This window comes from Odocoileus virginianus, chromosome 18 (assembly GCF_023699985.2).
Source record: "Odocoileus virginianus isolate 20LAN1187 ecotype Illinois chromosome 18, Ovbor_1.2, whole genome shotgun sequence".
In the NCBI taxonomy this organism is placed as follows: domain Eukaryota; kingdom Metazoa; phylum Chordata; class Mammalia; order Artiodactyla; family Cervidae; genus Odocoileus; species Odocoileus virginianus.
The window spans coordinates 44,481,757-44,497,771 of NC_069691.1; the positions used below are offsets into that span (position 1 = coordinate 44,481,757).

Below are 16,015 nucleotides of genomic sequence, written 5' to 3' on the forward strand. Positions count from 1 at the left end.
AATATTGAAGTAAGAACAAGCATTTGTTCTACAATCAGATATTATCCATCAGGTGTTCCGAGATGGCACTTACTGCAGTGGACGATTTTAGCATCCAGTTGTCAGATGTATAAGCTTTGTGTAATGAGGAGGTTTTGAAGCCTAAGACTGGTTCAAACAGAACTCCTCTTGTCTTAGTTAGCTTAGGGCTGCCATAACAAAATACCATAGGCTATCCCAGTGATTTAAACAACAGACATTCATTTGTCACAGTTGTGGAGCCTGGGAAGTCCAAGATCAAAGTGTAGGCAGGATTTCCTTGGTGGCCCAGTGGCTAAGAATTTGACTGCCAATGCAGGGGACACTAGTTTTACATGGTCTGGAAAGATTCCACATTCTACGGAGCGGCTAAGCTCGCACGCCACAACTACTGAGCCCATGCTCTAGAGCCCACAAACTGCAACTGCTGAGCCTGCGTGTCCTTAAAGTCCATGCTCTACAATGCAAGGAGAAGCCCACACACCGCAACTAGAGAAAGACCTCATGCAGCAACAAAGACCCAGGGCAACCAAAGAAAACCACAGGCAGATTTGGTTGTTGGTGAGAGCTCTGTTACTGGCTTCAGAGGGCCCTGTCTCCTTGTCCCCACTTGGCAGAGATCTCTGTCTTTCTCTTTCTGTATCTCTCTCCTCTTGTCCTATATGGTCACCAATCCCATCATGAGAGCCCCATCCTCATGACCTAATTAGCTCCCTAGAGCCCCACCGTCCAAATACCATCACACTAGGGGTTAGAGCTTCATATATACATTTTGGAAGGGACACGATTCAGTCCACAGCCCATTCTGTGCCAGGTGACTTCTGCAGGGCACTGGAGAACACATTCTGTCCCCAAAGAGGGAGCAGCCCCAGCAGGACATCTACCAGAAGGCCAGGTTAGCTCTGGTTTACTCTGAACCATAAATCTCCCCATCACCTTGGGATTTAAAAGGAGCATCCCTGGAGGTCTCCAATCAGGGCAATTGGAAGAAACTTCCTACCTAAGCTCAGGCAGAGCCCCTTTGAAGAACTGCAGGCTTATCCATCACATTCCTAAGTCCCCTCTCCAAGGGAGAGGCAGCTGGGGACGGTAGTCCTTTATTGGCTGTTGTTGATTAGTTGTTGTGTCCAACTCTTTTGAGACCCCCTGGGATGTCCATGGAATTTCCCAGGCAAGAGGTTGCCATTTCCTTCTCCAGGGGATCTTCCCCATCCAGGCATTGAACTTGAGTCTTCTGCTTGGCAGGCAAATTCTTTACCACTGAGCACCTGGGAAACCCATGCAGAGGCCCACATGATTTTCCAGAGAAGAACCTGGGAAGGTGACAGTGGCCAGGCTACAGAGCCAAGAGATAAAGTCCAACACTCTGCTTCATCAGATCAGTTCCAGTACACCCTCTAAATCTTCATCCCCCACAGGCAATCTGGTACTCATGAACTTCAGGTTCAAAGGTAATTACGATGATCAAAATCCTCCCCAGGTTTCCACATGGAATAACTAAGGAAGCAAGGCAACCTTTCCATGAGATTAGGAAATCATGTGCCACCTCCCTTTCCAGAATGGTCATCCCATTCAACTTCCAAGCCAGGAGAAAAAAAAAAAGAAAGAAACTCTCGAGCTGGGTAGCCCGTCAGGTTAGAAACCCTCCTCTGTTTTGAATGGGAATTTGTCTCGTTACAAAATCCACCCATTCACTTAGTTCTACCCTCTGAGACCACACAGAACTATGCCCACCCTTTCCCACCTGGCAGCCTGTCAGACACAAGAAGGGAATCTTCCTTCCCCAGCAACCCTTCTCTGCCCAAGAGATGATGCCCTTCCAGGCCTCCCAGGCCTTCCAGGGAACTGCCCCAGGGTCCCCACCAGCTTGGCTCTCACCTCCAGACCCTCTTCCATTACCTAAAAATTCTCATTCAGCCGAGTAGTTCTAACACCATAGCCCAGCTTTCCTGTTGCGCTAAAACACTTTCCAAAAATTCTGGAAATTTGTTATGGTCATGGCTGCCAAGCCCACAAAACCCAGATCCCAATCTCTAACTGAGAAGCCCAAAAACATGTGCAAAAAGAAAAAAAATCTTTTGGCTGGACATCATCTCTTGGTCCCTGGGATGAATCATAAGTTTCTTTCATTGTTGCTCTTGGCTGCTCCCCCCAGGTCAAAGTTGATGGTTGATGAGATAGATACCACCCCTAGTGATACCCTCTGCTCTGAGTGTGGAAATCTGAGGGCAAAGGCAGTACTGAATATCCCAGCACAGGGTCCAAGTGATTAGGCTCCTTGACAGAAGGTGACACAAGACCAGGGATCACTCCTGAAGGGTCATCTGCAAGGGTGACCCCTTGCAGATAACTCTTCCTGCCCCAGAGTTAAGGGCACGAATTAAGAGTTACGTCAAGGACTCCACTCAGCACTCCAAGTCAGCTCTGGGTTGTCAGAAGACTTTCCTTGACTAACCCCCCACACACTCCCCACCAGGATCTCCACGCAACACCCTCACTTCCTCTGTCTGCAACTCCACTGGATCACCACAGCACTTGTGTGTCAACTTCACAGGCGCCATCATAGTCCCTGTCGCATTCTTCCATGAGACAGGACCCTGCTTCTGTGCTCCTGCCTTGTCCCCTAGACTGGGAACTCCTGGAGGGGAGCCCCTGGGTCTTATTTATCAGTGTCTCTGATCCTAGCATGGAATCTGACACAAAGTAGGCACTCACGTAAGATGAATGATGCTGAAATGAGCTGATGCCTTGGCCTCACTTTGTCAAGCCTTACATATCTCATAGAGATAGGTGGGAATTGAGCATCCCTCCCTCTGGGTGGGAGTCAGGAGAGACCACCATCTCCATCACAGTGGGATGACCTGTGTGTGAGCTGGGCTGCTCAAAGCATGGGATCCTCCACTTGATCCCTTCCTGAGTCCATGAGCTCTGCTTCTTCCTGGTTAGAGAACGTGGTCCAAAATCCAGACCATCACCAGCCTATTCCATAAGCAGAAACTGGGGAGAAGAGCCTGGCTGACCTGGGGCAAATTCATCCCACCCCCAGGAATCACAGAGGAGCAGCAGATTGACCACAACCCTGATTAACTTCAGCAGTGAAGTGTCTCGTAACTATTTCCATCATATCCCAGGACAGGGGAACCAGCCTGCTCAGTACAAACCACAGCACAAAGCTCCAGGGAGGTCCAGTGTAATGCACAGTGTCAACACGATGAGTCAGGACAAGGCAGAAGCCTCTTAGAGTGGCTAGGTCTCTGCTCGAGGACTTCGAGATTTCCCACCCTCACACAGCCCCTGCCAACTCATCCTACATGACATGAACAATGCTGGTCAGGATCATGCCTGGTGGGAAAGACCAGCCAGCTTCCTCCTTTGTGGTTTCCATGGTAACAAGGGCGGTGTTTGGGCTCCTGACTGTGGGAATGAAGAGCAGAGGCTCCCGCTCCCCATTTCCCATCTACTCTCACCTCCTGCTCACTTCCTTAAAGGCCAGGGTAGCAAAGGATGCTCTTACCTGCTAAGATGAAGATGCCCACGAGAACCAGGAAGACCAGCAGGTAAAGCCCGAGGACTGCATGCTTCAGGGCTGACAGGGAGCCCAGCTGGGTACAGCAGCCACCTGTTCGCCCTTTGTGGCATGGACCTAACAATAAGGGTAGGAAGAAGAGGGGAAAGGACATTTGAAAATTCCCAAAGCCATTTTTGCTCTTTTGATCTCATCTCTCCCTGATGCATGTGGATGTTCATGTGGCAGCCTCCCCCACCCCTCCCCCACCACCACCACTCACACCTTCTGCACATCGGTAATGCAGGTGGAATGGTAGGGAGCATCTCAGAACTTGATAAGCTTTTCAGCTTCCCTCTCTCCTCCTAACCTCTGTGCTCATGAACGAGCCAGAAAGCATGCCAACAGCTCACATGGCCACACAAACCCACCCTCCTGGAGCCAGTGCCAGAATCAGAGAGAGCTAGGATAGGCTGCCTTTTACAAAATGCTATTGTCCCACATGATCAGGAGGAGATGGAGAGAATTTTAAAAAGAGGTTGCAAACTCCAGCTTCTAACAGTGGCAGGGAAGGGAGGTGGACCAGGCGGGCCTGGGGAACCCACCAGCGCATGCCCCATCTGGAAGCGGTTGCTATGTCAGAACGAGGGCCAGGTGTTGACAGATCCAAAAACTTCAAGACAAGCCAGAAATGATTTAGAGAAATCTCCATTTTTTATGGGTTGACAACTAATTAGGGGGGAAAAAAAGACAAAGGAAAGAAAAAACCACTATGGAGTGTAAACAAAAATAAAACACATTTATACGGCTGAGCTGACCACCAGTTTACAACCTTGGGTTTAGATTTACAGGAAAACATAGTACAGCACTTCATCCTGTGAAACTATTCAAGGCTCACCATGTCCTGGTCAAAATGGAACAGCAAAATACCAGCGTTCCATTGGACCTTGGGGCTTCCCAGGTGGCACTAGTGGTAAAGAAGACACCTGCCAACTCCGGAGATGCAAAAGACGCGGGTTCGATCCTTGGGTCGGGATGATCCCCTGGAGGAGGAAATGGCACCCCACTCTGGTATTCTTGCCTGAAATATCCCATGGACAGAGGAGCCTGGCTGGCTACAGCCCAGGGAGCTTCAAAGAGTCAGACACGACTGAGTGTCTGAGCACAATGGACCTCATGGATTGTCTAGTTCAACCCCTTCAGTTAATAGATAAAGGTTGTCAAATGTAAGGGACAGACGCTGGGGTGAGGACGCCAGGTCCTGACTCCAGGTCATCTTTCCACTAGAATTCTTCTTCAATCTCCTTCAGATGACTGCAACAGAGGCCAGCAAGCTCAACCATCTCCACCTATTCGGTTACAGACAGTGAAGAGGAAGAGATGCCATCCTTCCCTGACTCCTGGTATGGCAGATAAGAAATGATGGAGGGCTTTTTTTTCCATAATGTGCACATATTATGTTCAATCTCCACCCCCTGCAAGGGAGAGTATTGCCAACTGGAGAACTGTTCACTGCACAGGGAGGCAGATGTGGGAGCCAGGAGAGGTTGACAACAGATGTTGAAATAATTGGTATTCAAAACACATTTGTAGAGATGCTGTGATAGGACTTCCTAGAGGTCCAGTGGTTGAAGACTCCATGCTTCCAAGGCAGGGAACACAGGTTCAATCCCTGGTCAGGGAACTAGGATCCCACATGCCATGCGGCACAGCCAAAAGATATCCAATTTTTTTTTAAATTAAAAAAAAAAGATGTTGTGATGTTTGTGATCCTTGGTACCTTGGGGTTCATCAGGGAGGGGCTTCGGATGCTCCTTATTACCTATCATGTAGCATTGCCGTCGCTCACCAGAGGTATTGTTCAGTGAGGAACATTTTCCCACTCATTTATTCTATTTTATTGAAGATACTGTTGCTAAAACAGCTAAGTAGAACTCTTACATAATATTTCCATAAAACATCGGGTACAACTTGGAACAAGTTGTAGAGAAATACAAATTCAATTACCATTCTCATCAACCCCCAAATGTTAGCAAGTTTTGAAGAGTTAACCTGATTTTCCACTAAGTCTTGTGCAACATACATCTTTCTAATGTATCCTAAATCTTCTTTTCCAGAATGTTCTATCTCTTCCCACACAGTATGATCTATAACCTGTTTTGCTCCTAAATATGCAAGCTTCTTGCAGCATTTTGTCTTTTTTGTTTGTTTCTCATGAGAACAGCTGGCTGGCCAGTTGCAACTCAGTGGACAAAAGTTCATTTCCCTTAGGAGCCTGAGTGGTAGGCATAGCATCATGTATTGCACAAATATTTTTTTAAAAATTTAAAGCCTTCAGTGAATTTGTTGCAATATTGCATCTGTTGTTTATGTTTTGGTTTCTTGGTACAAAGGCATGTGGGATCTTAGCTTCCAGACCAGGGATTGAACCCACAGCCCTTGCATTGGAAGGTGCAGTCTTAACCACTGAACTGCCAGGGAAGTCCCTAAATATTAGTATCAGCTCTCCTGCTCTAAGACCTGTTTCCTCTTGAGATGATGATGAGAAGGATAGCAGCCTAGCTATCGGGAGGGACCAGCAGATACCCAGGCTGAAACGCCATGATCCTTACATTTATCCCAAATTCATCTTGGGCTTCTCCATTCGTTGGCTTTGTTTGACCCCCTCCTATTTCTCTTGAAGGTTTAATTAAGTTTAACCATATTCTGTTAACCATTCCAGTTTCACCGGACAATTGTATGTAAATCTATTCTCTTAAAAAAGATGTTGATATAATTTTTTTTGCACGCAACTTTTTTACTAAAGCACAACACTCCATTATACCTTGCCTGAACTTGAGGAAGTCCATTGTGTAAGTTGAGCATTAATACAGTAAAGGATTAAATACAAACAATACAGAGTCATGGATTGACTAGTGAGGCTACTTCATGATTTGTAAAGGGATGGGTTAGGGCTAATTGCCATTCAGTTTGAAATTTTTCAGCTTGAGGAGGAAAACAAAATAATCGGGACCTCTTCCTTCCTCTAGGGATGAAAACATTTTCCTAAACCAATGTGTTAAGAGGCCAAAGCTTCTTTTCTTTTACTCCCACTAATTAGAACATCATCCCTTGATTGTCAAGTCTGTGCTGACTTTCAATGTTGGCAGAATAAGGGGAGGAAAATCACACAGCCAAGAAGACTACTGACTTGCATCTTGTTTTGTTGTTGCATGTTTGTTTCTCGCTCATTGTTTGAGAGTGGGTCAAACTGCAATGATACAGTTCTAATTTTTTCCCATCAAAAAAAAAAGAGTGGAGAGAATTCCCTGGTGGTCCAATGGTTGAGACTCCACACTTCCACTGCAGGGGGCACAGGTTTGATGTCTGGTCAGGGAATTAAGATCCCGTATGGTGCATGGCCTGGTCAAAAGAACTTTTTTTTATTTAAAAAAACAAAAAGAGTAGCTCCCTTCTCCTCTACCTGAGGCTTCTGTCTAATAAGTGCCACTGGCGACAGGTCCCTTTGTCCACAAACACACAGGATACAGAACTTCCTCTGAGACAACTCAGTCCTTTTAACAAAATATTACTTTGTAAATTACACAAACATCTGTTCTAAACAGAACATAACAATGGTTTCAAACAGAGATTTTCCACCAATGGTTAAACAAGCAGAACTCCACTGAATGATTCTGGCAAGATGGCTAGCAAATATGATTGTAACGGAAAGAAAGAAGACAATATAGGGTAACGATGAGTTACTAAGTCTGCCCAAAACACATTTATTAGTTTTTTTAATGTGGTACAGCAGCAGCATGTTAACTGAGTAAACCATTCAAATTATTTAAGTTTAGTGGAAGATTGAAAATGCTCCAAAACCATGCAATGAGTAATATGGTCATTTATTTGACTTTTTAAAAAAGTAAAAGAAATGAGCCATCAAGCCATGAAAAGATATGGAGAAAACTGAAGTGCCTATTAGTAAATGTGTGCATGCGTGCAAAGTCACTTCAGTCATGTCTGACTCTTTGCAACCCCGTGGACTGTATGTAGCCTGCCAGGCTCCTCTGTCCATGCAATTCTCCAGGCAAGAATACTAGAGTGGGTTTCCATGCCCTCCTCCAGGGGATCTTTCCAACCCAGGGATCAACTTCTAGGGCAGTAAAACCACTCTGTATGATACTATAATGATGGATGCATTTCATTGCACACTTGTCTAAAACATTGCAAATTTGTCTAAACCCACAGAATGCAGAGGAGCAAGAGGGAACCCTAACGTAAACCATGGACTTTGGATGATAATGATGTCAATGTAGCTTCATCAGTTGTGACAGGTGTACCTCCCTAGTTGGGGATGTTGATTCTAAGGGGGGCTGTGCATGTGTGGGGCAGAGGGCATGTGGGAACTCTCTGTAGTTTCCACTTTATTTTACTGTAAACCTAAAACTGCTCTAAAAATTAGTCTACTAAACAAAAGTAAAGGTTTTGACTTATGAATTGATGAGATAAAAGCTCTGTTGTTGTTCAGTCACTAAGTTGTGTCCAACTCTGTGATGCCATGGACTGCAGAATGACAGGCTTCCCTGTCCTTCACTATCTCCCAGAAAAAGAAAAGTGAACATTGCTCAGTTGTGTCTGACTCTTTGCGACGCCATAGAGTATAGTCCATGGAATTCTCCAGGCCAGAATACTGGAGTGGGTAGCCTTTCCTTTCTCCAGGGGATCTTCCCAACCCAGGGATTGAACACAGGTCTCCCACATTGCAGGCAGATTCTTTACCAGCTGAGTCACAAGGGAAGCCCAAGAATACTGGAGTGGGCAGCCTATCCCTTCTCCAGTGGATCTTCCCAACCCAGGAATCAAACCAGGGTCTCCTGCATTGTAGGTGGATTCTTTACCAACTGAGATAGTTTGCTCAAATTCATGTCCGCTGAGTCAGTGATGCCATCCAACCATGTCATCCTCCATTGATCCCTTTTCCTCCTGCCCTCAATCTTTCCCAGCATCAGGGTCTTTTCCAATGAGTTGGCTCTTTGTATCTGACAGAACGTGGTTCACTGGAGGAGGGAATGGCAAACCACTCCAGTATTCTTGCCTTGAGAAAACCCATGAACAGTAGAAACTCTAACAGACTGTTACTAAGCATCCACTGTCCTACTGTGGCAGCCATCTTTCAAGATGGCTCCAGAGGATCCCACCCCTTTGCATAGTCTCTTTCTGCACTCTACAGGGATTGGTTTGTGTGACCAACAGAATATGGCATGAGTGATAGCGTGTCACTTCCGAGATGAGACAAAAGACACTGCTGTTCCCTCCTTGCTTGCTCTTTATCTCTCTTGGAATATTCATTTGGGGGGAAGCCAGCCTCTATGTCATGAACACACTATGGAGAGGCTGCATGCTGAGGAACTGAGGCCTTCAGCCAACAGCCACGTGAGTGAGTCTGGAAGTAGGTTCTCCAGCCAGATCAAGACATCAGATGACTGCACTCTGGCTGAGATCTTGACAGCAATCTCACGAGAGACCCAGAGCCAGAAAAACCCAGCTAAGTCACTCCCAGACTTCTGCCAGATAAGATTATACATATATAAATTAAATATATGGGATTATAAATATGTATACACACATATTTCTGAGCAACATTTTGAATCTGAAAAAAAAAAATCTTAGATGTCCTTTCACCTCCATGGCTTTCTCAGAAACAGGGTGAGACAAGAAATTTTTGTTGTTTTAAGCTGCTAAGGTTTGGGGTAATTTGTTCTGCAGCAGTAGATAACTAATACACTATGATAGACAGTGGGAAACACAAAGACAGCAAGCTGCTTGAGGGAAAGATTTTGTCAGCATTATTTATGTCCAACTTTTCAGTTCTTAAACAAGTGCTGGCATACAGTAGGCATTCAGAAAACATGTGTTGAATGAGAGATAAAGATACGATCACTGCCTTTCAGATGCTCACATCTGAGGGGAAGAAGATGTATAAACAGATAACTATTACAGAGGTGGAATGAAGTAGTATAGTGGGGGTGACAAGGCACAAGCCAAGTGTGGTACTGCAGAGACAATGATTCTTTCTGTGTCAGCAGCTCATCCCAGGGTCTGCCTGGAGGAGGCAGTAACTCAGCAAGGCTTTGAAGCCCAGGCCTTTGTAGATGGGCTGAAATTTACTCTTTCGCTCAAGCTTGATCGTCTTATTTGTAGCTATTATAAATTCGAAAACTATGGCGTTAAGATGTAGGTTGATAGCAGACAGGGATAGGGGATTCCCAGAATCTACCTGCCAAGGCAGGTGACGCAGGAGAAGAGGGTTCGATCCCTGGGTCAGAAGATCCCCTGGAGCAGGAAATAGCAACCTGGAAATAGTATTCTTGCCTGGAGAATCCCATGGACAGTGGAGCCTTGTGGGCTATGGTTCATGGGGTCACAAACAGTCGGACATGACTGAACGGCTGAGCTTATGACTTTAAGAAGAAAACTTTCTTCCTCCATATGCGAGCAGTTCTGAGGAACGTACCAGACAAAGCTGTTAGTTATTAAATATAGTTGTTTGGTCACACACAAAACCAGATCAAGAGAGAGAAGGGTGCCACCAAAACAAAGCAAAATCTCTTCCAGGGTCTAGGAGAATCAAGGGAAAGGTTTTTCACCTCTCAATGGCCTCCAGAAAGGAGGGTGTCATCTCAGGAGATCAAGAAGCCAAGAGAAGGAGGCTCAAGAGCCTTAAAGAAGGCCGTGGCTTCAAAAGAGCAAAGGGCAACTCAAAAATAAGTACCAAGAGGCTTGCAGAATGGGTTCTGCATGCCAGGCTGGGAGATGTTGTTTATCTCAGTGGGGAGTCATGCTTCCTGATGAATGGCTGGAAGCAGTCAGTGGACGGTTTCTCAATCTCTACACACCCCATCCGCATGAAGCCTGCACAACATTGCCAGAGCTGAGTATTCCTGGGCTATGATTTTCTTTCTCTATTGTGTGTGTGTGTTAGTCACTCAGTCGTGTCTGACTCTTTGCGACCCCATGCACTGTATCCTGCCAGGCTCCTCTGTCCATGGGGTTTCCCAGGCAAGAATACTGGAATGGGTTGCCATTCCCTTCTTCAGGGGATCTTCCCAACCCAGGGATCAAACCTGGGTCTCCCGAATTACAGGCAGATTCTTTACCACCTGAGCCACCAGGGAAGCCCCATTTTAAAAAATTTATTTATTGGCTGTTGAGTCTCTGTTGCAGCATGGAGGCTTTCTCTAGTTGCAGCGGATGGGGGCTACTCTGTTGTGGTGTGCAGGCTTCTCAATGCAGTGGCCTTTCTTGTTTCGGAGCACAGGCTCCAGACACACTGGATTCAGTAGTTATGACTCGTGGGCTTAGCTGCTCTGGGGCATGTGAGATCTTTCTGATCAGGGGTCGAACCAGTGACCTTTGCATTGCAAGATGGATTCTTAACCACTGGACCACTAGGGAAGCTCTCACTCCACTTTTTTTAAACTTAAATTTATGTAAGAAAGGAATTTTCTATCATCTTCATAAGTGGAAAAATTAGTGTCTTCCTATTACACTATTATTAATGGAATAATAATGGAATAAGTAAATGAGTTTTATTCCATTAAATATCTAATTATTAAAACAGCAAGTTCACACTCATAGACCACTTTGAATACCTCTGTCTTGCATATAGTCACATTCTGAGAATCACTGATGTTAGTAAAAGTAATCAAATCACAGTTCAGTGAAAGTTGCAGGGGAAAAAATGTTGATGCACTTCACAGAAGATTTCTCTTATGGAGAAGCCTAACAAAACTTTTTTGTATGTTCAAGATAATAATCCAGAAGGTAGAATGTTGAAGATTAAGTGCCACTGAAATAACCATGTCAGAACCTTGCCCTTATCTTTGGTACTAATCTCATTATTCACAATTGTTGATTTCCATCTCTGTCTTCCAAAGGTCTCCTGAGACTCATTCATCTCCCTACCCATCAACCAGCACACAGCAGAACCATCACAATAAGTTTCTTTGCAAGAACAAAGACATGTGTAATCCATTTATTTTTGGTGCAAAGACTGGCTCTTAAAGTTACCATATGCAAATAGTTGACACATTTTTGTTGGCTGCAAAACATATTTTTTGAGCAAGATGTTGGTCCCAAAAAATAAAATCTTGGCTTTCCTTATTCACCCATGATTTGGAATGGCTACTTAGTGCTTATAGAGGTGAATTGTGGGAGAAATTCATTGGAACTGAATTGACACTTAATCCTAGCTGAGTAGCATCATCAGGCGTGGCTCTTCTTAGACATCTAGAAGCCTGAGCTGTACCCCTGGATGTCCTGATTCCAATTCAATGATGAAATCACATATCTATGGCAACAGGTACCCAGTTCTGGAGTAAGGCATTTTTCATTATCAAAACAAGATGAAGACATCTTTTTGGAAAATCAGTGAAGTCTCACTATTATCAGAGCTTCATTTTAAAACTTTGATGTCTCTTTAAAAGGACACACCCAAAAGGGGGTTGTCTAAAACCGTTTTTTATCCCCTGAGGTTAAAATTGTGAAGCATTTCTTTTAAGCAAGGGAATAAGAGGACACCCTAAAGAGCTTTTGCTAAAATACTGTCTAATGAGGGTGGGGAGGTGGTTAGGAGCAAAGGTTAAAGAACAGAAAAGGAAAATTTATCTGAAAACTACTAAGCCCCAAACAGTTGAGCTGAGGAAGAGTCTGGAGATGATCCCCCGATGTCAGTGGGAACCCCGGAACCACAGGGCCTTTGTTTCCTGGAGGACGTATTGCATTAGGCAGGTGAGGGTTCCTGACACCCCCAAGGGTACAAGCATGGGTGTGGGGCTCTGAGCAGGCCAATTCAAAGCCTGCCTCTGTTTCATACTTGTTCGGAGAGCCTGAGAGAGCATTCTGAGGCAGCCTCTGCATCAATTTAGCCTTCCTTTGCAAAACTGATTTTTCCGTTTCTTTTTTTCTCTTGTAAGATTTTGTTTAATGTGGACCATTTTTTTAAGTCTTGATTGAATTTGTTACAATATTGTTTCTGTTTTATGTTTTGGTTTTTTGGCTGTGGGGCATGTGGGATCTTAGGTTTCCCCAACCAGGGATTGAACACATGCCCCCTGCATTGGAAGGCAAAGTCTTAGCCACTGGAACTAGGGAAGTCCCTGATTTTTCAATTTCTTAACTATAATTTTAAGGCATTTGGGGAGTTATTTTGAATTCATTTGCCTCCCATTTGAAAAAATACTCACAAATTGCATTTGACCAAAAGTGAGTATTATTTGCATTATTGTATGGCAGAAACCAACATAACATTATAAAATTTTTAAAATATATATTTAAATTTAAAAAATAGAAAAAAAGTGGGTACTAACTTCTTTCCAAAGAACCTGAGTCTAAATAATATTAAAAAAAAAAAGAATGAAATTATTCAATTGACACCTACTTGAGTTTCAGCAACAACAAACAGGTGGCTCAGTGGGTAAAGAACCTGCCTGCAACGCAAGAGATACAGGTTCGATCCCTGGGTCAGGAAGACCCCCTGAAGGAGGGCACAGCAGCCCACTCCAGTATTCTTGCCTGGAGAATCTCATGGACAGAGGAGCCTGGCTGGCTGCCGTCCATGAATCTCAGAGTCGGACCCGAATGAAGCGACGGAGCACATGCACACACAACAAACAGCCTTTTCTTTTTTGTTCTCTGTCGTCCCACAGCTCCTACACAGCAGGTGGAGATAAGGTTTTTATGGCTGGGAGGGACCTTGGCACTCATTTCATCGAAGGATCTTGTTAAACCCACCCAAGGCTGATTTCATCATTCTCACTCTGGTTACTCATCACCCACATTCTTCATTGTAATAGAGAGCCCCAAATGACCTCTGTCTTTGAACCCGCCACGGCTTTCTGGCTTTCACAAGGACCTCTGTTTACTTTCCCTTAATAAAGGGAAGAGGAGGGTGTGAGGCAAGGACGTGGCAGAGCAGTTTCATCTGACCTGAGCCTGGGAGGGTCCCACACCACCAGTGGGGTCCGGGTGAGCACCCAGCACCACTGCCCCACGGGACCACACACCTGAGTCTTCGAGGCAGACAGCCCTGTGAGGGCGAGAGAGAAAGGAAACTACAGTATTCCCTGTGATCAGATGGGATCCCATTTCTAAGAAAGGGAGAGGGAGGCATGGTGGAGCTAATTCAATTTAGATGTTATGATGACCCAGGACAGTTTCTCCAAGTACTCCTAGAGATATTTTGTAACTTCCTTGCAATATTTGTTATTTTTCTCCGGCCCTATCTATTTCTCAAGTTACTCAAATTTTGAGAATAATCAGGGGCTTGTGTGCTTATTTTTCAGCAGTGGGAAGGGACTCTGGTTGATGTGCATATAATTTTGCAGCTGGGGCTGAGGGACGGAGAGAGAAAGCCAGATGGGAGGGGATGGAGGGCAGTCAAGGTGAGCTGGCTGGTCACCGCAGCCCAGGAGGAGGGGAGGGGCCAGGAAAAGAAGGAGGTCCTGGGGCTCAGGGGAGATGCCTGTACTCTTATCCAACATGGGCAGTACGTGAGTTGGAAGGAAGGTTATGTTAACACAAAGAGACTCAAAACAACAAAGGGACTGAAGGTAAGGGTTGGGGTTCCCTGGTACCTCAGTGGTAAAGAAGCCACCAGCCAACGCAGGAGACATGGGTTTAATCTACAATCCTGGAAGGTCCCACAAGCCACAGAGCTACTAAGCCTGTGCACCACAGCCGCTGAGCCTGTTCTGTAAGCCTGGGAGCTGTAACTCCTGAAGCCCAAGCACCTGGAGTCCACGCTCTGCAACAAGAGAAGCCCCTTCAATGAGAAGCCCCCACTCAGCAACTAGAGAAAAGCCCTTGAAGCAAAGAAGGCTCAGCACAGCCAAAAATAAATAAATTATACATACATACATATATATATATATAAAACAACAGCGGGCTCAGGGTTCAGTCTAAATTGGGGCCAGGGACGCTCCTTCAATGGAGTGACCCTGGAATCCCTCTCAAAAAGATTCCCAATTCCTCTCCTGGCACCTCATCAGAGGAAATAAATCATCTGATGATGTATTTGCAACGTGGAGGCCAGGGCTCAGCTATTTCCACATTTAAATCATTACTCTTTCCTAGCTGCTAGAGCAACATCCAGCCCATGCCCTGGTCTGCCTTGGTCTTTTGAATCGGTGAGTCCTCGGGGCAGGAATGGATACCTTTAATATCCCACCCCCATCTGTCTCACTCCCCCAACCACCAATTGAGTTGGAAGGGCCATTTAGGTATCTGGCAGGGGTGGGGAGGGGTTGTCCTGTTTTCCTTTTAGTTGGAGGACAACTTCTTTACAATGTTGTGTTAGCTTCAGCTCTATCTATGCATATGTCCCCTCCCTCCGGAGCCTCCCTCCCACCCCCAGGTCATCACAGAGCACAGAGTTGAGCTCCCTGTGTTATACAGCAACTTCCCACTAGCTATCTGTTTTACATATGGTAATGCATTTATTTTAATGCTGCTGCTGCTGCTAAGTCGCTTCAGTCATGTCCGACTCTGTGCGACCCCATAGACGGCAGCCCACCAGGCTCCCCCATCCCTGGGATTCTCCAGGCAACAACACTGGAGTGGGTTGCCATTTCCTTCTCCAATGCATGAAAGTGAAAAGTGAAAGAGGTCGCTCAGTTGTGTCCGACTCTTAGGGACCCCATGGACTGCAGCCTACCAGGCTCCTCCGTCCATGGGATTTTCCAGGCAATTTTAATGCTACTCTTTCAGTTCATCCCACCCTCTCCTTCCCCACTGTGTCCACAAGTCTGTTCTCTACCTCTGCGCTTCCATTCCTTCCCTGCAGATAGGCTCATCAGTACCATTTCTCTGCATCCCACACATATGCTTTGACATACAATGCTTGTTTTTCTCTCTGACTTCGCTCTGTATAACAGACCCTGGGTTCATCCCTTTCACTAGAATTGACTCAGATGTTTTGCTTTTTATGGCTGAGTAATATTCCATTGTGTACACGTTCCATGGCTTCTTTATCCATCCCTCTGTCGATGGGCATCTAGGGTGCTTGGGGATCTGGTTTTAAAGACAGGAAGCCTAAGGCCACAGCCCTTGTCACCTGTATGGAATTGAACTAGAACCATCTCCGAGGCCTCCAAGCTCAGAAGCCCCCCCGCTCTGGCCTCTGCACAGGCAGCAGTTGAGGCTGGGCCCCTGAAGAAAGTTCAGTGGGTCTGAGCAAAGGTGACGGTCCTCAGACCCACCGAACTTTGCCCCCTGGTAAAGGCTGGAACCAACAGTTGTCATGTACAGAGCTTCACTGGCAGATGGCCAATGATCAGATAGCTAATAATGGGAACAGAATGGCACTCATCAGTCGATGAACAGAAGTACAGATTTGTCCTGAGTCAGCTCCCAGCGGGCAGGGTCTATAAGATCTATGACTCATCTCTGGACCCCCCAGGTCCCCTCATGTAGCAGATATTCAATCAACATCTGTTGGCGGTGTGTAGATAA

General features: G+C 45.7%; 1 protein-coding gene across 1 annotated transcript in view; it reads right to left on the reverse strand.

Moving 5' to 3' along the window:
• The window catches only part of SCARA5 (scavenger receptor class A member 5), a 130,134-nt gene that overhangs the window by 96,240 nt on the left and 17,879 nt on the right, over positions 1-16,015 (reverse strand). Inside the window, exon 3 of the mRNA XM_020877900.2 lies at positions 3,533-3,661. Within this exon, the coding sequence (XP_020733559.2) occupies positions 3,533-3,661 (129 nt within the window). The remainder of the gene's footprint in view (positions 1-3,532; positions 3,662-16,015) is intronic.